The sequence below is a fragment of the Pan troglodytes genome, chromosome 6 (genome assembly GCF_028858775.2).
Source record: "Pan troglodytes isolate AG18354 chromosome 6, NHGRI_mPanTro3-v2.0_pri, whole genome shotgun sequence".
Lineage (NCBI taxonomy): Eukaryota > Metazoa > Chordata > Mammalia > Primates > Hominidae > Pan > Pan troglodytes.
In genome coordinates, this window is record NC_072404.2 from 32,822,501 (window position 1) to 32,847,020 (window position 24,520).

The following is a 24,520-nucleotide window of genomic DNA, read 5'->3' on the forward strand; positions in this document are numbered from 1 at the left end:
ATACACCCCAACACAATAATAGCTAGAGACTTCAACGCCCCACTTTCAGCATTGAATAGATCTTCCAGACAAAAAATCAACAGACACCATTAGTCTTACTCTGCACTAGAGACCAAGTGGATCTAATAGATATTTACAGAACACTTCATCCAACAGCTGTAGAATACACATTCGTTTCCTCAGCACATGGATCATTCTCAAGGATAGAGTATATGTTAGGTCACAAAACAAGTCTGAAAACATTCAAAAATTGAAATAATATCAAGCATCTTCTCTGACCACAGTGGAATATAACTAGAAATTAATAACAAGAGGAATTTTGGAAACTATACAAATACATGGAAATTAAACAATATGCTCCTGAATGACCAGTGGGTCAATGAAGACATTTTAAAAAATTGAAAAATTTCTTCAAACAAATGATAATGGAAAAACAAAATACTAAAACCTCTGGGATACAGCAAAAGCAGTACTGAGAGGGAAGTTTATAGCTGTAAGTGCCCACATCAAGAAAGGGCAAAAACCTCAAATAAACAATCTAGTGATGCATCTTAAAGGAACAGAAAAGCAAGAGCAAGCCAAACCCAAACTTAGTAGAAGAAAAGAAATACTAAGGACCAGAACAGAAATAAATGAAATTGAGATGAAGAAAAAAATACAAAAGATCAATAAAACAAAAAGTTGGTTTTTTAAAAAGTTAAACAAAATTGACAAACCTCTAGCCAAACTAAAAGACAGAAAATCCAAATAAATAAAATCAGAAATGAAAAAGGAGACATTTACAACTGATACTGCAGAAATTCAAAGTATCATCAGTGGTTACTACAAGCAACTATATGACAATAAATTGGAAAATCTAGAAGAAATGGACAAATGTCTATATACATAAAACCAACCAAGACTGAATCAGAAAGAAATTCAAAACCTAAACAGACCAAGAACAAGTAATGAGATCGAAGCCATAATAAAAAGTCTTCCCGTAAAGAAAAGCCCAGGACCTGATGGCTTTACTGCTGAATTCTACCAAACATTTAAAGAAGAACTAATACCAATCCTTCTCGAATTATTCCAAAAAATAGAAGAAAAAGTAATACTTCCAAATTCATTCTACAAGGCCAATATTACCCTGATACCAAAACCAGACAAAGACACATCAAAAAAAGAAAAAACACTGATGAATATTGATGCAAAAATCCTCAAGAAAATACTAGCAAACCGAATTCAACAATACGTTAGAAAGATCACTCATCATGGCTAAGTGGAATTTATCCCTGGATGCAAGAATGGTTCAACACATGCAAATCAATCAATGTGATACATCTTATCAACAGAATGAAGGATAAAAACCACAGAATTATTTCAATTGATCCTGAAAAAGCATTTGATAAAGTTCGACGTCCTGTTATGATAAAATCCCTCAAAAACCTGGGGATAGAAGGAACATATCTCAACATAATAAAAGCTACATATGACAGACCCACGGTATTATACTGAATGGGGAAAAACTGAAAGCCTTTCCTCTAAGATCTGGAATATGGCAAGGATGCCCACTGTCACCACTGTTATTTAACATAGTACTGGAAATCCTAACTAGAGCAATCAGACAAGAGAAAGCTATAAAGGGCACCCAAATTAGAAAGGAAGAAGTCAAATTATCCTTGTTTGCAGATGATATAATCTTATATTTGGAAAAACCTACTAAAGACTCCACAAGAAATCTATTAGAACTGAGAAACAAATTCAGTAAATTAGCAGGATACAAAATCAACACACAAAAATCAGTAGCATTTCTATATGCCATAGGTGAACAATATGAAAAAGAAATTTAAAAAGTAATCCCACTTATACACATAAAATTAAATACCCGGAAATTTACTTGCCAAAGAAGTGAAAGATCTCTATAATGAAAACTACAAAATACTGAAAGAAATTGAAGGGGACACCAAAAAATGGAAAAATATTCCATGTTCATGGATTGGAAGAACCAATATTGTTACAACATCCATACCACCCAAAGCAATCTACAGATTCAATGCAATCCCTATCAAAATACTAATGATATCCTTCCCCAGAATACAAAAAAATTCTAAAATTTATATGGAACCACAAAAGTCCCAGAAAAACCAAAGCTATCCTAAGCAAAAGGAACAAAACTGGAGGAATTACATTACCTGACTTTGAATTATACTACAGAGCTATAGTAACCAAAACAGCATGGTACTGGCACAAAAAAAGACAATAGCCCTATGGAACAGAATAGAGAACCCAGAAACAAATCCATATGCCTAGAGTGAAGTCATGTTTGACAAAAGTACCAAGAGCATACACTGGGGAAAAGACAGTCTCTTCAATAGATGGCACTGGGAAAACTGGATATTCATATGCAGAAGAGTGAAACTAGACCCCTATCTCTCACCATATAAAAAAATCAGATAAAAAGAGTGGATTAAAAGACTTAAATCTGGCTGGGCAAGGTGACTCACACCTATAATCCCAGCACTTTGGGAGGCCAAGGCAGGTGGGTCACTGGAGGTCAGGAGTTCAAGACCAGCCTGGCCAACATGGTGAAACTCTGTCTCTACTAAAAATCCAAAAAAATTAGCTAGGCATGGTGGTGGGCACCTGTAGTCCCAGCTACTTGGGAGGCTGAGGCAGGAGAATTGCTTGAACCCAGGAGGCAAAGGTTGCGGTGAGCCAAGATTCTGCCACTGCACTCCAGCCTGGGTGACAGAGTGAGTCTCTGTCTCAAAAAAAAAAAAAAAAAAAAAAAAAAAACTTAAATCTAAGACCTGAAACTATGAAACTGCTTCAAGTCAAAATTGGAGAAAATCTCTAGGGCATTGGTCTGAGCAAAAATTTCTTGAGTCCCACAAGTACAGGCAACCAAAACAAACATGGACAAATGAGATAACATCAAGTTAAAAAGCTTCTGCACAGCAAAGAATACAATCAACAAAATGAAGAGACAACCCACAGAATGGGAGAAAATCTTTGCAAAATACTCCTCTGATAGGGGATTAACAACCAGAATATATAAGGAACTCATACAACTCTATAGGAAAAAAAATCTAACAACCCAATCAAAAAATGGGCAAAACATTTGAACAGACATATCTCAAAAGAAGACATACAAATGGCAAAGAAGCATATGAAATGGTGCTCAACATTACTGATCATCAGAGAAATGCAAATCAAAACTACAATGAGATACCATCTCACCCCTGTTAAAATGGCTTATATACAAAAGACAGGCAATAACAAATGTTTGTGAGGATGTGGATAAAAGGGAACCCTTGTATTCTGTTGGTAGGAATGTAAATTAGTACAATCACTAGGGAGAATTTGGAGGTTCCTCAAAAAACTGATCATTGAGCTACCATAGGATCCAGCAATTCCACTGCTGGGTATATCCCCCAAAGAAAGGAAATCATTATATCAAAGAGATATCTGCACTCCTATGTTTGCTGCAGCACTGTTTACAATAGCTAGGATTTGGAAGCAACCTAAGTGTCCATCAACAGATGAATGGATAAAGAAAATGTGGTACTTGGCCGGGAACAGTGGCTCACACCTGTAATCCCAGCACTTTGGGAGGCCGAGGCAGGTGGATCACGAGGTCAGGAATTCGAGACCAGCCTGGTCAACATGGTGAAACCCCATCTCTACTAAAAATACAAAAATTAGTAGCCGGGCATGGTGGCGCATGCTTGTAATCCCAGCTACTTGGGAGGCTGAGACAGGAGAATCGCTTGAACCCAGGAGGGAGAGGTTGTGGTGAGCTGAGATCACACCATTGCACTGCAGCCTGGGCAACAAATGTGAAACTCTGTCTCAAAAAAAAAGAAAGAAAAAAGAAAATGTGATACTTATACACAATGAAGTACTATTCAGCCATAAAAAAGGATGATAACCAGTCATTTGCAACATGGATGGAACTGGAGATCATTATGTTAAGGAAAACAAGCCAGGCACAGAAAGACAAACATTGTATGTTCTCACTTACTTGTGGGATCTAAACATCAAAACAATTGAACTCATGGACACAGAGAGTAGAAAAATGGTTGCCAGAGGCTGGGAAAGATAGTGGGGGAATGGGGGGAGATGAGGATGGTTAATGAGTGCCAAAAAAATGGAACAAATGAATAAGACCTACTATTTGATAGGACAACAGGGTGACTATAGTCTATAATAACTTAAATGTATATTTTAAAATAACGTATGAAGTGTATCGTATTGTTTGTAACTCAAATAACAAATGCTTGAAGGGATGGATTTTTTAAAAAAGAATCTCATCCACTGGGGAAAAAATTTCACTAAATTAAGTAAGTATGAAATACATTTAAATAAGTATTTAAAGGGTGTTTGTATAAGTCTGTAGCATTTATGCTTCTGAAATTATTAAAACTTAAAACTACACTAAGACTTTTGGGACACTGTGTTTTAACTGTACAATCCCGGTCATGGATGTATGGGTACACTACATAACTACACAGTTTTTTTTTTTTTTTTTTGAGATGGAGTGTTGCTCAGTTGCCCAGGCTGGAGTGCAGTGGCGCAATCTTGGCTCACTGCAACTTCTGCCTTCAGGGTTCAAGCGATTCTTGTGCCTCAGTCTCCCAAGTAGCTGGGATTACAGGTATGAGCCACCAGGCCTGGCTACTTTTTTGTATTTTTAGTAGAGATGGGTTTTCGCTATTGATATGGTTTGGCTGGGTCTCCACCCAAATCTCATCTTGAATTGTAGCTCCCATAATTCTCTCGTATAGTGGGACAGACCCAGTGGGAGATAACTGAATCATGGGGGTGGTTTCCCCCATACTGTTCTCGTGGTAGTAAATAAGTCTCACAAGAGCTGATGGTTTTATAAGAGGAAACCCCTTTCACTTGGCTGTCATTCTCTTCTCTTGTCTGCTGCCATGTGAGACGTGCCTTTCACCTTCTGCCATGATTGTGAGGCCTCCCCAGCCACATGGAACTGTGAGTCCATTACACCTCTTTCTTTTGTAAATTGCCCAGTCCCAGGTATGTCTTTATCAGCAGTGTTAAAGCAGACTAATACAGCTATGTTGGCCAGGCTGGTTTCAAACTCTTGGCCTCAAGTGATCTGCCTGTCTCAGCCTCCCAAAGTGCTGAGATTACAAATGTGAACCACTGTGCCCAGTCTACACAATTCTTTGGACTCTTTTGGACATTTGAAATTTTTCACAATAAAATATTCGAAAAAAGTCGGGTCAAGAGATATAATTTAATTATGAGAAATTAATAAAGATATATGAAAAAGGCTAAGCATAGAAGCAAAGTGATTATCAACATTATTATACCCAAGACAAATTCTTGCTACAGTTTAGTCCTCCTTTCAGGAACTTTTTTCCAAGATCTATATTTATGACCAAGAAGTGTGTCTTATATCCAGGAAGCTTTTTTTTCTTTCTTTCTTTCTTTTTTGCCGTAAAGAATGACTGCAACACTTCCTAAGATGCTTGGGCATGTTAGATAGCTACTTTGTGAACTCATTCAGCTGTTCGTCATGTATTCAGTAAGTATTTCCTATGTGCCAGGCACAGTACACAGCAGTGGAGATACGACCATAAAACACACAATCTTTAACCAACTGACTTTATAGTCTAGCTGAAGAGAGAGAGGAGGGCAGAAAAATAGAGTCTTATGACAAAGTGTAAAGTGCTATATAGCATGTTCAGCATTATAGCACTATTGTATTACAGCATATTATGGAACCACAAAAGAATAGAATGCAATCCAACCTTGCAAATACAATAATGGCCTCCCTGAATAAGTGAGAGGTGTTAGCGGTGGGGAGAAGGTATAGAAATTAACCAGGTAAAGAGGGGATTGATGAATGTCTCAATTAGAGGGAATCCCATAAGCAAAGTCTCAGAGGTGCCTGGTAATATGGTACATCTGAGAAAGAACAAGGAACTACTGGTGAAAGCAAGTAGATGTCTGGAATAGGATGCTGATGCCCTGGTAAGAGAAGAAATTTAAGACATTCGCAAAAGTAATCCATTCCCAGCTGAAAGTGGAAAAAAAGCCAACGTATTTATTTGATTATTTCAGTTAAAAATAAAGGTTTTTAAAATTTTATTTGGCTTCACTTTATGAATGCTTTGAAACAAAATTTTAAAGTTTGAATTATCCAAATTCAGTATAATTGCTTTAACTTGCTATTGCATTCTGCAAATGGGAAAATAGGGTGAATGATGAAAACCACTAAATACACACGGATGACATGGATACACAATGAGTGAGGTACACAAGGAAACTTTTTACCAGTGATCCTCAAACTTCAGTGAGCACAAGTGGACTACTTTAAAAGCCATTTTCTATCTTTCATCCTTGAGACTCTGACTTAAAAGATCTGTGGTGGAGTCCAGGAATCTGAATTTTTAACAAGACCACAAATGATTCTTTTAACTATTTGCAATAGAAATTTTAAACCTAAACTAAATTAGAGAGAATACTATAACATCACCCACATACTCCTCACTCACCTTCCATAAATAAACATATGGCCAGTCTTGTTTCATCTACATTGCCACTCATTTACCCTTCATCCTAATTTCTTTTTAAAATAATCCCAAATATCTTGACATTTTATCCACTAACACTTCAGTTTGTATCTCTAAAAAGAATGAATATTTTTAGCATTATCACAATACAATAATCACACCTAAAGACCCAAGGTGATCCTAATGTAACTGGTCCAGTCTCAGAAAAACTGGACTTGAGAAAGAGGGTAACAAGTCAGTGTCTAAGTGGACTACTTGGGAAGACATAACTTAATTTAGTTCATCATAGATTCAAACTCTTTGTTCAAGAACAAGCAAGCTATTCAGTTATGTTTCTGAAACTGTTACCTTAAATATTCAAAAAATGTATTTATGGAAAGCATAAAATTAACATACTGAATTGAATTTTAAAAACTTTTTCAGGGTTATTGATCAAAATTTTTAAGGAAAAAGAAGTTGCTTTGTTAAATACATTTTTACACCTTATCAAACCTCAAAGAGGAAAGAACAAATTGCTCAATTTGCTTTTCCTCCAGAGTTACTTGGATTTCACAGAGTTTAAAAATATTTTTCTCAATGAACCTCAGAAAAGTTTCTCAGAGTAATGAAGAACACAAAATGTGCCCTGATAACTTCCTCACAATTTAATTAACTCTAAATGCTAAAGAATCTTGCTATTTATAATTATATCTATAGAATACAATTTGAATATCAAGGTTAGAGAAATCTGATTCCTTCAGTCATACTTCAGCTCCTTTCTTTTACCTGCTTTATCATCCCCAATCAGAACCAATATTTATAAAGTTCAAGTCAGTATTTCCTTGACATTTTTATCTCCTTTCATCTGTTGCTTTAAAAACAAAAGGGAACAAAACTTAATACAGAAAAATAAAAGAAAGGAGAAGCAGCTGCAATGCTGAGCAGAAGAGGCAGGAACCAGAACTGGAGCAGTAACTGGGTGGGCACCATGGCTGGGATCGCCACCATGGAGGAAGTGAAGTGCAAGATCCAGGTTCTGCAGCAGCAGGCAGATAGATGATGCAGAGGAGAGAGCTGAGCGCCTCCAGTGAGAAGTTGAGGAAGAAAAGTGGGCCGAGAACAGGCTGAGGCTGAGGTGGCCTCCTTGAATCGTAGGATCCAGCAGGTTGAAGAGGAGCTGGACCATGCTCAGGAGCGCCTGACCACTGCCCTGCAAAAGCTGGAAGAAGAGGAAAAAGCTGCTGATGAGAGTGAAAGAGATATGAAGGTTATTGAAAACGAGGCCTTGCCGAGGCCCGGGAATGGCGTGACCCCCGGGAGGCGGAGCTTGCAGTGAGCCGAGATCGCGCCACTGCACTCCAGCCTGGGCAACAAAGTGAGACTCCGTCTCAAAACAAACAAATAAAACCAGGCCTTAAAAGATGAAGAAAAGGGCCCAGCACAGTGGTTCAAACCTGTAATCCCAGCACTTTGGGAGGCCAAGCCAGGCGAATCACGAGGTCAAGAGTTTGAGACTATCCTGGCCAACATGGTGAATACCTGTCTCTACTAAAATAAAAATACAAAAAATTAGCTGGGCGTGGTGGCACACGCCTGTAGTTCCAGCTACTCGGGAGGCTGAGGCAGGAGAATCGCTCGAACCCAGGAGGCGGAGGTTGCAGTGAGCTGAGATCGCGCCACCGCACTCCAGCCTGGCGAGACAGTGAGACTCCGTCTTAAACAAACAAACAAAAAGATGGAACTCCAGGAAATCCAACTCAAAGAAGCTAAGCATATTGCAGAAGAGGCAGATAGGAAATATGAAGAGGTGCCTCGTAAGTTGGTGATCATTGAAGGAGACTTGGAATGCACAGAGGAACGAGCTGAGCTGGCAGAGTCCCGCTGCCAAGAGACAGATGAGCAGATCAGACTGATGGACCAGAACCTGAAGTGTCTAAGTGATGCTGAAGAAAAATACTCTCAAAAAGAAGACATATATGAGGAAGAGATCAAGATTCTCACTGACAAACTCAAGGAGGCAGAGACCCGTGCTGAGTTTACTGAGAGATTGGTAGCCAAGCTGGAAAAGACAACTGATGACTTGGAATATAAACTGAAATGCAACAAAGAGGAGAACCTCTGTACACAAAGGATGCTGTACCAGACTCTGCTTGACCTGAATGAGATGTAGAACACCCCAGTCCTACCCTGCTGCTGCTCCTCCCTTTGTCTCTGACTCCACCTGAGGCCGGCCTGCCCGAAGCTGATCTTTAACTGAGGGCTGATCTTTAATTTGGGGGCTGCTTTCTACTTTCGCAGCCCCCTCCTTCCCTGTTTCTTTTTTGCCAAACTGTCTCTGCCTCTTCCTGGAGATTCCAGCTGGGCTAAAGCCTGAGCACCTTTGGAAACAACATTTAAGGGAATGTGAGCACAATGCATAGTGTCTTTAAAAGCATGTTATGATGTGCACATTTTGTAATTACCTTTTTTGTTGTTTTGTAGCAACCATTTGCAAAACATTCCAAATAATTCCACAGCTCTGAAGCAGCAATCTAATCCCTTTCTCACTTTCAGAAGGTGACTTTTCAGCTAAATGCATATTGCCCTCTCCATAGAGGAGAGGAAAAAGTATAGGCCTGCCTTACTGAGAGCCAAACAGAGCCCAAGAAAAGACTCCACTATGAGAAACCTCGTTGCTCTGTACAAAATACCAGCCAAACCAGAAAGGTGAATCCAGGAGGAGTTAGCCAAACAACAACAACAAAAAAACAAAAAAGATATTTTAAAGCTGAAAACCTGGCTGGGTGCCGTGGCTCACGCCTGTATTCCCACCAGTTTGGGAGGCCAAGGCAGGTGGATCACGAGGTCAGGAGTTTGAGACCAGCCTGACCAACGTGGTAAAACCCCGTCTCTACTAAAAATACAAAAATTAGCCAGGCGTGGTGGCGTGTGCCTGTAATCCCAGCTACTCAGGAGGCTGAGGCAGGAGAATCACTTGAACCCAGGAGGCGGAAGTTTCAGTGAGCCTAGATCATGTACTGTACTCCAGCCTGGGCGACAGAGCGAGACTCTGTCTCAAAAAAAACAAAGAAAGATATCTTTGGACAACGTTATTTCAAATTTTTTTCATTAGAAGTGACCAAATTAAGATGGTAAGACCTCTGAGACCAAATTTTTGTCCTCCCAACTGCTTACAGAATGGATCACGTGCCCCTTAGGTTGAGGTGACTACTTAATTGCTTTCCTACCTTCTTGAAAGAAAGAAAGATTATGTTTTTGCCACTGATTTAGCCATGTGAAACTCATCTCATTAGCCTTTTCTGGGTTTGAAGCTGCTATCTCTAAAAGTGCCATCTCATTGTGCTTTGTATCAGTCAGTGCTGGAGAAACCTTGAATACCTTATATACAAAATTTTTTTAAATTTTGTATTATTTTGAAACTTTGCTTCCTTGGGTTTGTGGCACCCTGGCCACCCCCATCTGGCTGTGACAGCCTCTGCAGTCTGTGGGCTGGCAGTTTGCTGATCTTTTAAAGTTTCTTCCCCTACCCAGTCCCCATTTTCTGGTAAGGTTTCTATGAGGTCTGTTAGGTGTACATCCTGCAGCTTATTGGCTTAAAATGTACTCTCCTTTGATGTGGTCTCTTTGGGGCCGATTGGGAGAAAGAGAAATCAATAGTGCAACTGTTTTGATACTGAATATTGATAACTGTCTTTCTGATATAAAAAACCAGTCCCTCCAAAACAACACTTGAGTTTATAGCTGAATATCAGAAGCAATATTAAGTTTTCTTTCTTAACCACGCAGATCAGAAAATCCTTTGCAACATTAACATTTTAAAATATCAGGCTGAGCACAGAGGCTCTTGCCTGTAATCCCAGCACTTTGGGAGGCCAAGATGAGAGCATCGTTTAAGCCCAGGAGCTCAAGACCAGCCTGGGCAACATAGGGAGACCCCATTTCTACAAAAAATAAAAAATTAGCTAGGTGTGGTGGCATGCAACTATGGTCCTAGCTACTTAGCACGCTGAGATGGGAGGATCGCTTGAGCCAAGGAAATTGAGGCTACAGTGAGCCATAATGATGCCACTGCACTCCAGCCTTGGCAACAGAGTGTGACTCTACTCATCTCAAAAAACAAAACAAAACAAAAAAAACTTACATTTCACTGTCAATCCCTAAAATCACATTTGTGTAACACTGGTGTAAATTATATATTTGCGTTTTTCAGCTATATTCCATTTTTTAAAGTACAGTGATGATCTGTGATAGCTTACAAGCTATTTCTTATTTATCAACAGTATGAAACCATGAATCCATATCAAAACTATGACATAAAATCCTACATGTGTGATTATTAACCTTAGAATGCCTAAGATGAAACTGTTCCTTGATACTGTCATTAAAAGCAGCATTTAATAAAGTACTAAACATCACATGTTTAAGGTATTTAATTTCTTTTTTAAACTCTTTACCCTTTGCTGAGGTTTTTTATTTGACATGTGTCCAAGGTAAAAAGACAAATCTACTCTTTTGCTCTTTGATAAGGTGTCAGAGCTTACTTAAAGGTTTAGGAATAGAGTTGTTGAACTAATTTTTTTCTACTGCAAGTTATATATGAGAATTGGTAGCAGTCTGTTGAAAGAAGTTTATCTGTGGTTAATAGCACTTATCTCACTTCTATCTATCATGCCATCAATTTCTTTATTACAAGAGTTTACCTTTGGGCAGTTCATACACCAGCTGTCAATCTGTCCTCACCCCGAGACTTTGCAGTAAACCAAGCTCAGGTGTGTTGAGGTTTCACCATGCTAGTTGTTTTCCTTCTTTCTCCAACTAGAACAGGTGTAGTCAAAATGCAAGCCTCTGGCACTCCAGATGTGCCCCATCACAAGACAGAGCCAGAACTTCTTCATTCCTGCCTCCTAGATCACAACTTCATATCTGGAGATTTTCTAGATGTGGCTTCTTGTCTTAATTTTACCTTTCCTGCCCCTTCACTGAAGCATTTTAAGTGGTAGCTTTAAAAAGACTAAAAAACTCCAATGTCCATCAATAAAGGACTGGTCCAATAAAGTATACTCCACAAAACGAATTACTATACCTTGTAAAAAATGAGAAAGGAAAAAATGAAAATGCTCTCTAAGTAGTAATATGGAAAGATTTCCAAGATACAATAAGTTAAAAAAGTAAGATGCAGAATAGTATTACCTTTTGTATTTAAAAAAAAATCATAATTGCTTCTATATTCATGAAGAAACTTGCCAGGCACAGTGGCTCATGCCTGTAATCCCAGCACTTTGGGAGGCCGAGGCGGGCAGATCACGAGGTTAGCAGATCGAGACCATCCTGGCTAACACGGTGAAATCCCGTCTCTACTAAAAATACAAAAAATTAGACAGTTGTGGTGGCGGGCGCCTATAGTCCCAGATACTCGAGAGGTTGTGGCAGGAGAATCGCTTGAACACGAGAGGCGGAGCTTGCAGTGAGCCGAGATCGCGCCACTGCACTCCAGCCTGAGCGACAGAGCAAGACTCAGTCTTGAAAAAAAAAAAGAAACTCTGAAAAGATAGAATACAAACTAAGAATACTGATTATTGGGGTTGGGGTGTTTAGGAACTAAGCATGATGAAAGGAGTGGAAAGGAGAATTTTCATGACATGCCTTCTTATTCTTTTTATTTTTCAACTATATTGCCTATTCAAAATATTCAATTTAAAAAGAAAGAGATAATAGCTTCATTCAGTGCAAGGAGGCTAAAAGAAAGAAGAACTACACTAAGTAAGAAAGTCTCATTCTTACTCAGGCTATTGGCACTATAGTTTGGGGGAAAGAATAAATTATCAGGAAACTGAAAAATAAAATTTAGAAAATCACCAGTAAAAGCAGCTAGGACTGGTTCTGGTTGAAGGACAGGCTAAAAGACAAAAACATTATCTACCAATCTTATGGCTTTGCTGATTCATCTGTGTTTTAACAGTGAGCAAAAAGTATTTTGAAGACAAATAACATTACAGCAGGATCAAATGCTCTCTCCTTAAGCATTTTCTTCAGTTTTCTAAAAGATATCCCATGTGCTGCTTCTCTCACATCCCAGATTACAAAGGCAGCATGGTGAAGAGGGAAGCACTGGAGCCCTGGTGCAATGCTGACTAGCCTCAGTTCCAGCTTTAACACTTAGGTGCTGTATGGCCTGTACACATTATTTAACCACATCGTGCTTTGTTTCTTCACCTGTACAGTGGAGATAAGAAGAGTATCTACCTCATAAGGTCACTGTGAGGATTAATCAAGTTAATACACCAAAACATGTAGAACAGCGCCTGGCTCACAGTAAGAACTCTGTAAATGTTTGCTCTTTTACTTGCTCTTCAACTGTTTTGCTGTTTGTCTTTCTTTAAAAGTGCAGCCTCCAAGGCCTAAAACTTACCCTTTCCACTTCCCATTAACCCTTGTTCTTTTTTTTTCTCCATTTTCCTTCTACTTTTCTTTTTTAAAGAGGGATACAATCAGTCACTAAAATACTCCCACAGCATTTTTGAGACAAGATCATCTCAAAGAAAAATATTCATAAAGGAAATAGAAAGTGTGGTGTTTGCCAGAAAAATTCAGAATTTAAAACATTGGCATAAAGATAATTTCTTACATTTCTATATCACTCTATATAGTGATATAGGTTATCTCATTTGATCCTTACAACAACCCTTTGAGACCATTAGGGCAGTAAAAGAATACAAGGCAAATGAGATTAAAAGGGTTGCCTGAGGCTAAATTGGTGACAATATCTGACCAGCTCAGTTCGACAACAATTTATTGAACACCTGCCACAGCTTGGCCACTTGTGCTGACCTCCAAATTCTAAATGCTCTCTGCTACAAAGAGTTTACATGGTACAAAACACCTCTCAAGAGCTTCACTCAACTTGATAATCATGCTACTTAAAAGCTACTATAGGCCGGGCACAGTGGCTCATGCCTGTAATCCCAGCATTTTGGGAGTCCGAGGCAGGCAGATCATGAGGTCAGGAGTTTGAGACAGCCTGACTAATATAAGTAAAACCCCGTCTCTACTAAAAATACAAAATTTAGCCGGGTGTGGTGGCACAAGCCTGTAATCCCAGCTACTCAGGAGGCTGAGACAGGAGAATTGCTAGAACCAGGGAGGAGGAGGTTGCAGTGAGCCGAGATAGTGCCACTGCACTCCAGCCTGGGTGACAGGGTGAGACTCCGTCTCAAAAAACAAGAAAAGAAAAGAGAAGAGAAGAGAAAAGAAAAGAAAAGAAAAGAAAAAAAAGAGAAAAAGCTGCTATAGTATCAGATAGTAGAAAGGAACAGGGATTCCCTGGCAAAAGTATATTGCGCTGCATGATCTTGGGCAAATTACTTAACTACTCTATGCCAGTTTTCTCTTCTTTTTTGTTAAATTCTTTTTCTTTTATAGAGATAGGATCTCCTATGTTGCCCAGGCTGTTTTCAAACTCCTGGGCTCAAGTGATCCCTCTGCCTCAGCCTCCCAAAATGCTGGGATTACAAGCATGAGCCACCTCAATCACCAGCTAAGCCAGTTTTCTCATACCTAAATATATGTATTATACTTACCACCAGGTGGTTGTAAGGGTTAAATGAGAGAATGAATATAAAATCTGTTGTAAACTGTAACATCCCATCGGGTATTAGTTTTTTTGGTGTTAATCTGATTTAGCAGTGGAATGCAAGATGGAACCTAGGCGGGGGTGGAGGGAAAAAAAAGTCTGATAGAAAAACATCTTTAGGTACTCAGCCCTTAAAAGACCTCCCAGGGAGAGTAGCAACATTACAAAAACTCACAGTTTCCCCTGTGGAGGGTACCCACTGAGCTAACAGAGGTAGGCCTCATGGGTCAGCCCCATTCTACCAAATGTATTCTTTCCCATTTGCTCCAGCTGGTGGTAACAGGTACAGAGGGAGCAAACCAGACAGCTGGTGCCACATGAAACAGAAAGATCTGTGCTTCACCGTAAGGAAAAAAAAAAAACTGTGGGAAATAGTGCAAGAACAAAAATAAGCAGGCAAGTGCTTGGGGCATTTCAGCTGGTAAGTGAGAGAGAGAAGCAGCCCCAAGACAGATGCAGTCCACGCCCTCCATCTGTAACCAGAGAGTGGCTCACATGTCAGAAAAAAGTTTGTCCTCCCTTAGGGGAATCTTGAAGGCTGTCAATGTTCTAACCATGAGAAATCAAAAAATCTATACGGAACATTCCAACATGTGCAGGCCTGATAGGTCTCAGAGCAATGTTCTATGGGAGTCTGAGTTTTGCAGGCTTCTCACTTGGTGGACTGGGAATGTCAGTGAGAGGCATGCTTTACAAGGGAGGGGAAGTAGTGTCTGAATCTGCTCAGAGACAGGCCCACTACTTAATTTAAGAAGGCAGTAGAAGGCCGGGCGCAGTGGCTCACGCCTGTAACCCTAGCACTTTGGGAGACCAAGGAGGGCGGATCACCTGAGGTCAGGAGTTCAAAACCAGCCTAGCCAACATGGTGAAACCCCGCCTCTACTAAAAATACACAAAAATTAGCTGGGTATGGTGGTGGGCGCCTGTAATCCCATCTACTCGGCAGCTGAGGCAGGAGAATCGCTTGAACCCAGAAGGTGGAGGTTGCAGTGAGCTGAGGTCGCGCCACTGCACTCCAGCCCAGGCGACAGAGTGAGACTCCATCTCAAAAAAAAAAAAAAAAAAAAAAGGCAGTAGAACAGGGTGGTTAAGTAAGCCAACTGTCAGTCAAACAACCTGAGTTCAAATCCCAAATTCACTGCTTACTTACTTAACCTATGTGATTTAGGGTTGCTTAATTTTGCTAAATTGCTTAACTTTAGTAGCAATATTTCCTAACTTTGGTAGCAAAGTTGCTTAACCTGACTAAGCTTCATTTTTTGATCTGTAAAATAGGGGCGAATAGTAGAAGAATGTTGTAATGAATAAGATGCTTGTAAAACAATTAGGAAGTGCCTGGTACAAAGTGAGCAGCCAATAAATGCTGGCTATTTCAGTATTGTTTCAAAAGGCAAGTTTATTAGGTTACCTAGTTCCTAAGGCCTAGAGAACAGGAAGTTAAAAGTGAAAGAAAGTGAAAACGTTTCTGTAGCATCAAACAGTAGCACATTCACTGGCAAGTGAGATAAGTTTCAAATGAAACCTTATGAACTATTTTAGATAAGTTAAACATACACGTAGAAAGACAATGACTAAATACTCAGTCACTAAATACTAGAATCAGAGCTCTATTTGGATTCCAGCTCCATCTATTAATAGCTCTGTGCCCTTGGCTTTATGCCTCTGTTCCACATTTGTAAAATGAGGATGATAATAGTATATACCTCATAATGTTGGAGTAAGGATAAAAATAAATGAGGCAATGCCTGTCTCAGTACAGGCCTTAGTACAGTCACTACCAATGAAAAGTACTTAATAATTAGTAGGTATTGTTTCCTTTATTACAAAAAAAAAAATCAGAGGGCTATTTGTTAACCAAATTGAAAGCCTAACTCTCTGAACAGAGAAAGTAAAATATAGTGTTTTTTGAGAATCAGTTCTTGCTCTTACCAGAAGTAACTTTTCTATTTGAAGAAAATGTGTCAGTCTTTCCTAGGAAGAACTAATTTACCCAGGGTATCATAACACTTTTAGATTGGTCCACCCTACAATCTTGCTCTTACTATTGTGCTCTAACTAAACTAAGCAGAAAATTTATCTGAGGTAATTGAAAAATCTGAATTGTCTGAGAGCTATGATTAATATTCTGCCCATATTTATAATTAAGTCATAGCCATAAAATAAGGCAAATGTCTCAAAAAATTCTAGCAAAAATTAAACTACATTTGCTTAAAGATTTATCAGTCTTACAATTCATTCCACATATTTAAAAAGTTTGCCAGTTCAGTAAAATTTAGTAGTAACAAAATAAAATGTATATTAAGTACATCAGAAATTAAAAATACACCCACTCACTTATTCATTCAAAAAACATTTCTGAATGCCTACTATTTGCCAAACACTGCCCTATGTTTTAAATCAAATATACTGTATTTGTTTCCTTTTACAAACTTCTTTCATTTATCATTTTCCACATTTCATTCAAACTTTCACATAACCTGATAACACTGCAAACTGATTAAAAGAGTTAACTATAAAAGCCCTGTCACTTTAAGAATTTGTAATTTTTTCCATTAACATTCCTCTCTGGTTTTATGTACTTGGTCTGTGCTGTGGGATGTAGCATAAATTATCTGCCTTCAGCAAAACGAGCAGCTGAAATGTGAGGCTGCCTGACAGTGCTTGTTAAGCCATTAGCTATTGTGAGCACACACTACTAGGGATGTCTGGCTCTCATGAGAAGTGTTTAAGTGGTTCAAAATATAGGAGTTTGGTCATGCAATACAAAAAAAAAACAAGCCCAGTATTTTAGCACCATGCTTAGGGGTTAATTAATAAGAAGGATGAAAACAATCCTGGGATGTTTATTTTTAAAGAAAAGTATTACAAGTGAACACTTTGTGATTTACTGAAAGCCAGTAACAGGATAGGATGAAACAATATTTTTAGCAAAATCCTTCTACCACAGTCCAAGAAAATAAGTGTATTTCTTTTTTTCTTTTTTTTTTCTGGAGACGGAATCTCACTCTGTCGCCCAGGCTGGAGTGCAATGGCATGATTTTGGCTTACTGCAACCTCCGCCTCCCGGGTTTAAGCAAGTCTCTGCCTCAGCCTCCAGAGTAGCTGGGATTACAGGCACCTGCCACCACACCCAGCTAATTTTTGTATTTTTAGTAGAGTCGGGGTTTCACCATCTTGGCCAGGCTGGTCTTGAACTCCTGACCTCATGATCCACCCGTCTCAGCCTCCCAAAGTGCTGGGATTACATGGGTGAGCAACCGCGCCCAGCCAAAAATAAGTGTATTTCTAAAACACAAAAGTGGTTGTTTGTTTAACTAAAAATTATTTTTAAAATATTACCTCTTTGGCCGGGTTTGGTGGCTCACGCCTGTAATCCCAGCATTTTGGGAGGCCGAGGGAGGTGGATCACAAGGTCAGGAGTTCAAGACCAGCCTGGCCAAGATGATGAAACCCCATCTCTACTAAAAATACAAAAATTAGCCAGATGTGGTGTCAGGCGCCTGTAATCTTAGCTACTCGGGAGGCTGAGGCAGGAGAATCTCTTGAACATGGGAGGCAGAGGTTGCAGTGATCCGAGATGGCACCACTGCACTCTAGCCTAGGCGACAGAGCAAGACTCCATCTCAAAAATAAAAATAAAATAAAAATAAAATATATATATATATCCTCTTTTATTCTCCCCACATCCATTTGCTTGCACTATCTGCAATAACCTGCTATACCCCTCCACTGATCCCTTATCTCTCTATACCAGGCCTTATGGAAATCCTTTTCAGTTTTGTACAGCCCAACTCAGAAGCACCCCCTCTTCCATATGCCTCCTTACCCTCATCTGCCACCCCAGAGTGTTTTCACATGGCCCTGGCTGAAAGAGATCTCAGCACCCAGAGAAATCTGGGCACTAATTCATTGTCCTTCTTACCTCTTCTGTGCCTTCTCTTAGGCCATCTTGTTTTATACTTATTGGTGTCTATATCTATCTCGTCAACTCGACTTTGAGTTTATTCATTTTGCATTTCACACAATGCCTAGTTCAAATTCTGTTAAGCGTCAGGTGAATAAGCCTGCTTAATACATTCATACTTTATGTACCTCAATTTCCTCATCTAGCAAGTGAGCCTAATAATATCTGCCCTGCCTAAGTAGAGTTTGTTATGCCATCAAATCAGATAACATATGTAAAAGCGTTTTTGAAAACTACTGCACATTTGTCTTAGTCCATTCAGTCTATTATTTTTTAAAATACCTTAGACTGGGTAATATACAAAGAAATTTATTTCTCATAGTTCTAGAAGCTGGGAAGTCCAAGATCAAAGAGCCAACAGATTCAGTGTCTGGTGATGGCTTTTTGCTTCACAGATGTGTCTTCTTGCTAAGTCCTCACATAGTGGAAGAGCAAAAAGGCTCCCTCAAGCCTCTTTTATAAAAGCACCAATCCTATTCATGAGGGCAGAGTCCTCATGACCTATTCACCTCCCAAAAGCCCCACTATTTAATATTATTGCATTGGAGATTAGGTTTCAACATACGAATTTAGTGAGGGAACAAAAACATTCAGACCATAGCACATTCTTTGGCAAGCAATTTGGCAATGTTTATCAAAAGCCTTAAATCTTTTTCTTTTTTCTTTTTTTCTAAGAGACATGGTCAGCTGGACACAGTGGCTCACGCCTATAATCCTAGCACTTTGGGAGGCCGAGGCAGGCGGATCTCCTGAGGTCAGGAGTTTGAGACCAGCCTGACCAACATGGCAAAACCCTGTCTCTACTAAAAATACAAAAATCACCCGGGCGTGGTGGTGCATGCCTGTAATCCCAGCTACTCAGGAGGCTGAGACAGGAGAACTGCTTGAACCCAGGAGGCAGAGGTTGCAGTGAACTGAGATCGCGCCACTGCACTCCAGGCTGGCAACAGAGCAAGACTCTGTCTCAAAAAAAAAAAAAAAAAAAAAAAGGGTCTCACTCTATCACCCAGGCTGGAGTACAGTGGTATGATAATAGCTCACTGCAGCTTCAAACTCCCGGGTTCAAGCAATCCTCCCACCTCAGCCTCCTGAGTAGCTAGGCGTATAAGCATGCACCATCATGCCTGGCTTTTTTTAAATTTTTTTGTAGAGATGGGGTCTCACTATGTTTCCCAGGCTGGTCTTGAACTCCTGGGCTCAAGTGATCCTCCTGCCTTGGCCTCCCAAAGTGCTGGGATTAAAGGCATGAGCCACACTGCACCTGGTCTTATTTTTTCTTATTCACTAATTATACTTCCAGTTTTTAATCCTAAGGAAAAAAATGTAAACATGGAAAAATTTTAAGCACAACAATGTTCAGATATTACATCTAATAATAATGAATGTGAAATAATTTAAACATCCAAGAAAGGGGAATGGCTAAGTAAATTACTGCATATTGACTTGATGAAACATTATACAATAATTTTTACATTATAAACATTATTTTAAAAGATGATATAATTACAGAAATGAGGAATGTTTAAGATGAAGTGTTAAAAGAAAAAATGTAGCATCGAAATTGTACATCTATCTTGACAATATATAAAAAAGAAACATCAATTCACCAAAAAAAAAATGATTGCAAGTACACTAAAATGCTAATAAAAGTTATTCCAAGGTAAGAGAATGAGTAGTTTCTTTTCTATATTATTTTATGTTTTCCAAATGTTGTTAAGTACACATTACCTTGAAAATAAAAAGACTCCAGGCATAGTGGCTCACACCTGTAATCCCAACACTTTGGGAGGCCAAGGCAGGAGGATTGCTTGAGGTCAGGTGTTCAAGACTAGCCTGGGCAACACAGCAAGACCCTGTCTCTACAAAATTTTTTTTTAATTAGCTGGGTATGGTGGTGTGTGCCTATAGTCCCAGCTACTCCGGAGGCTTGAGTCAAGAGGATTGCCTGAACCCAGGAGTTTGAGACTGCAGCAAGCTATGATTATGCCACTGCACTGAAGCCTGGGTGACAGAGTGAGACCTTGTCTCTTAAAAAAATTTAAAATAGGACCAGGGGGCAGGCATGGTGGCTCACGCTTGTAATCCCAGCACTTTGAGAGGGCAAGGAGGGCGGATCATGAGGTCAGGAGTTCCAGACCAGCCTGGCCAACACAGTGAAAACCCATCTCTACTAAAAATACAAAAAGTAGCTGGGCATGGTGGCGGGCACCTGTAATCCCAGCTACTCGGGAGGCTGAGGCAGGAGAATCACTTGAATCCAGGAGGCGGAGGTTGCAGTGAGCCAAATCACACCACTGCACTCCAGCCTGGGTGACAGAGCTAGACTCAATCTCAACAACAACAAAAAAAAATAGGGCTGGGTGCGGTGACACATACCTGTAATCCCAGCCCTTTGGGAGGCCGAGGCAGGTGGATTCGAGACCAGCCTGGCTTACATGGTGAAACCCAATTTCTACTAAAAAAAATACAAAAAAGTTAGCCAGGCATGATGGCAGGCACCTGTAATCCCAGCTACTCAGGAGGCTGAGGCAGGAGAATCACTTGAACCCGGGAGGGAGGCAGAGGTCGCAGTGAACCAAGACCGCGCCATTGCACTCCTGCTTGGACAACAAGAGTGAAACTCCATCTCAAAATAATAATAATAATAATGATAATAATAATAATAAGGTTGGGCATGGTGGCTCACGCCTGTAATCCCAACAGTTTGGGAGGCCGAGGCAGATGGATCACCTGAGGTCAGGAGTTCGAGACCAGACTGGCCAACATGGTGAAACCCCATCTCTACTAAAAATACAAAAATTAGCCAGGTGTGGCAGCGCACCTGTATTCCCAGCTACTCAGGAGGCTGAGGCAGGAGAATATCTTGAACTCGGGAGATGGAGGCTGCAGTGAGCTGAGATTGTGCCACTGCACTCCAGCCTGGGCGACAGAGTGAGACTCCACCTCAAAAATAAAACAAAATAAATAAACAAAAAGAAAGATAAACTTTCAACAGTAATTAAAAAGCTATATAAATACATAAATTTAAGAGCTATGAATATTGTATCTTTGGATTGCATCACTTCACTATTATATAGGCTCTAGGATAGCTCATTTTCTTAAATAAAAATAAACTAACTAAATCAGACTATGTTGTACTTCAGGCAGTACTTGTTAGACAACAAAAATAAAATTTAGGCCAGGCACGGTGGCTCACACCTGTAATCCCAGCACTTTGGGAGGCTGAGGTGGGTGGATCACTTGAGGTCAGGAGTTTGAGACCAGCCTGGCCAACATGGTGAAACCCCATCTCTACTAAAACACAAAAATTAGCTGGGTGTGGTGGTGCACGCCTGTAATCCCAGTTACTTGGGAAGCTGAGGCACGAGAATCACTTGAACCCAGGAGGCAGAGGTTGCAGTGAGCAGAGATGGTGCCTCTGCACTCCAGCCTGGGTGATAGAGTGAGAATCTGTATCAAAAATAAATAATTTAATGTAATTTAATTTAAACCAGATTTCTTTGGTCCTAACTTAAAAATAATTTCAATAATTTTAACCAGTGAGTAAAAATGTCACTCCTTTCCTTTTTATTACTCAAATATATTCTCACTCACTGTAAGAACCTGTCTTCTGTCTCTATAGGTGTGTCATAAATGCTAATGTTATCTTTAAGAGTATTTCAGAATCCAAAGCTACCTTTTCTTTCACTCACTTCTGAACATTAACCTTCTTAAGTAAACTTGCTCTGTTTGAAAGAATCATATTTGCCCATGTGTTCAACAAGCCTAAGCATTTTTCTAGATCATCATCAAATGTCAAGGTTCACAAGTTTTTCAAATGTACTTAATGGTACTTAACGTTTCCATACTAGGGGAAATTTTTTTTACAAAAAGAAGAGGGGTGGGGCGTGGTGACTCACCCCTGTAATCCCAGCACTTTGGGACGCCAAGACAGGTGGATCGCTTGAGCCCAGGAGTTTGAGACCAGCCTGGGCAATATAGTGAGACTTCGTCTCTACAAGAAACAATTTAAAAAGTAGCAAAGCATAGTGGCAGGTGACTGTAGTCTCAGTTACTGAAGAGGCTGAGGTGGAAGGACTGTTTGAGCCCAAAAGGTAGAGGCTGCAGTGAGCTGAGATCGTGCCACTGCACTCCAGCCTGGGTAACAGAGCAAGACCCTGTCTCAAAAAAAAAAAAAAAAAAAAAAAAGAAGAGGAAGAAAAGAAAATGTCTACTACTTGTCAGAAAATCTCATTCCATAAAGTCATGTTTCTAATGTGAATGATTTTGTGTTACCTTAAATATAAAATTAAAATACTTGTTTTTCATTTTCTGGTAATTTTCATGCACTTTTTAAAACACATCTCTTACTGGAGTTTGCAATTCCCATTCTCTTTCTAGTAATATCTATATTGATTTAATTTACATAGCAAATAGTCTTTACCAAGGAGAAAAAAATCTAACTTTTAAATTTTTTCCAAACCCAAATCTTCCTTTTAGAGAACTTGAATAAAAAAACTGCCTTATTTGACTATATCATTGCTCTTTCCCAAGTTAATTTTATGACTATGTCTTTGTATTGAATTTGTTCACTCACATCTAACTGACCCAAATGCCTTATCAAGTGCCCAAATCAGGTCAAGGATAAGAGCTGCTAGTGATGCTATTTTGAGAAGAAACAAAATGTACTGTAATATACCAGTTCCCATTATGCCAAAATGCACCATTTCTTTGGCACATACATGTTATGTTTTACCAATAAGAGAAACAGTGATGAGCTGAGAAGGTAGTTCATGTGTACAGAATCGTTTGACTATTTTGTCTATGGATATTCACTGAAACCTTTCTAAAGTGTGGTTAGTATATGAAAGCATATATTTTGATTTACAAATGCAGAATTTTACTTGCTACATATAGGTGATCATTAGTCCTTTCAAGGACGGGAAATGTCCCTTTTTTAACTGAGATGGAGTTTTGCTCTTTTTGTCCAGGCTGGAGTGCAATGGCGCGATCTCGGCTCACTGTAACGTCTGCCTCCCGGATTCAAGCGATTCTCCTACCTCAGCCTCCCAAGTAGCTGGGATTACAGGCATGCACCACCACGCCCAGCTAGTTTTGTATTTTTAGTAGAGGCAGGGTTTCTCCATGTTGGTCAGGCTGGTCTCGAACTCCTGACTTCAGGTGATCCGCCCGCCTCAGCCTCCCAAAGTGCTGCGATTACAGGCGTAAGCCACCGTGCCGGACCAAGAAATGTATTTCTTTTACCTTTGTACACTGAGTATCTAGCCCATTGCCTGCACATTGTAAGTGCTTAAGAAGTGTTTGTTAAACCAGTGATACCACAACACAGTTGACTTATTGAAAAGCAACTGCCAAGTTGTACCATACTGCAACAGGCACTGTGGCTAATTAGCTCAGTTTATTAGTGCAAGGAAGTGAGGTCAAGGACTCAATTCCCAAAAGGATCTTTTGGCCTTATTCTAGTCACAATTTCATACCTTGTTCCAACAAGCCATCTCTCCTATGACTGCAAGGAGAATCAGACAAGCAGAGGCAGAAAGAAATAGTTTAACACAATTCATCACCATTCTAATACAGATAATTTAGAAATTAAACAGGTAATAAATGAACTGTGCATCCTTTTGATATGAAAAATTCCAATATTTCAGTATGTAAGATTTGGTTATAAGGGTAAAATAAAAAGTTCTGGAGATAATGATTACAAAACAATGTATATGACACTAAATTGTACATTTTAAATGGTTAAATGGTAAATTTAATGTTATGCATATTTTGCTACAATAAAAAATAAAGTTAAATTATTAAAATGTGAAAAAAAATTATAAGTTAACACAGCTTAAATTAACATCCAGCAACCTCACATGTAAAATAAACAGGTAAAAAATGAAAAAAAAGAGTAAAATAATAACATTAACTGCTGATCCTTAAAGTAATACAAACTAATATAGAAACCCTGTATCATTTTATTATAACTGTAAAGTTTGTCACAGAGTTCTTATGAGGATAATGTCTTGTGATTGCTATAAAAAGTCATTTAATTCAAAACATTTGGCTAATAAAGGACTTCTTTTTTTTGGACAAGGGAATTTCAATAAAATGCTTTGCAAAATAAAGAAAATGAATGGATACAAGACATATAGTCTTAAAAATAAAGCTTTTCTCCAAGGACTCTCAAATAAACTTCTATTATGAACAGAGCCTATTTCAGTAGTTTGAACACAGGAGAATTTTAATTTGTTTTCAAGATTTCACTGGCTCTAATGTCTCAGGAAAGTAAGCCAGCTTCTATATACACATTTTCTATATAAGTGGAAATAATACTACTTACTGCTTCATATGGGGTGCTATCTGAATTAATTGGTTAATGGTCTTAAAGCACTGCCTAAGTACTAAACGTTATCATTAGTGTGCATTGTATAT

The 24,520-nt window shown here is 39.2% G+C and overlaps 1 protein-coding gene and 1 long non-coding RNA gene across 2 annotated transcripts in view; one reads left to right on the forward strand and one right to left on the reverse strand.

Annotated features, from left to right (window-relative positions):
• Positions 1–24,520, reverse strand: part of LOC134810419 (uncharacterized) — a 141,646-nt gene that overhangs the window by 71,669 nt on the left and 45,457 nt on the right. The gene's annotated exons all lie outside the window — the stretch shown is intronic.
• LOC134810417 (tropomyosin alpha-3 chain-like) lies at positions 5,452–10,071 on the forward strand. The gene has a single exon (XM_063814147.1). The coding sequence runs from the start codon at positions 8,242–8,244 to the stop codon at positions 8,674–8,676; it is 435 nt and encodes a 144-aa protein (XP_063670217.1). The 5' UTR covers positions 5,452–8,241; the 3' UTR covers positions 8,677–10,071.

Excerpts from the sequence above, each read along its gene's own strand:
- LOC134810417 (XM_063814147.1), top strand. The coding sequence starts at position 8,242 with ATGGAACTCCAGGAAATCCAACTCAAAGAAGCTAAGCATATTGCAGAA.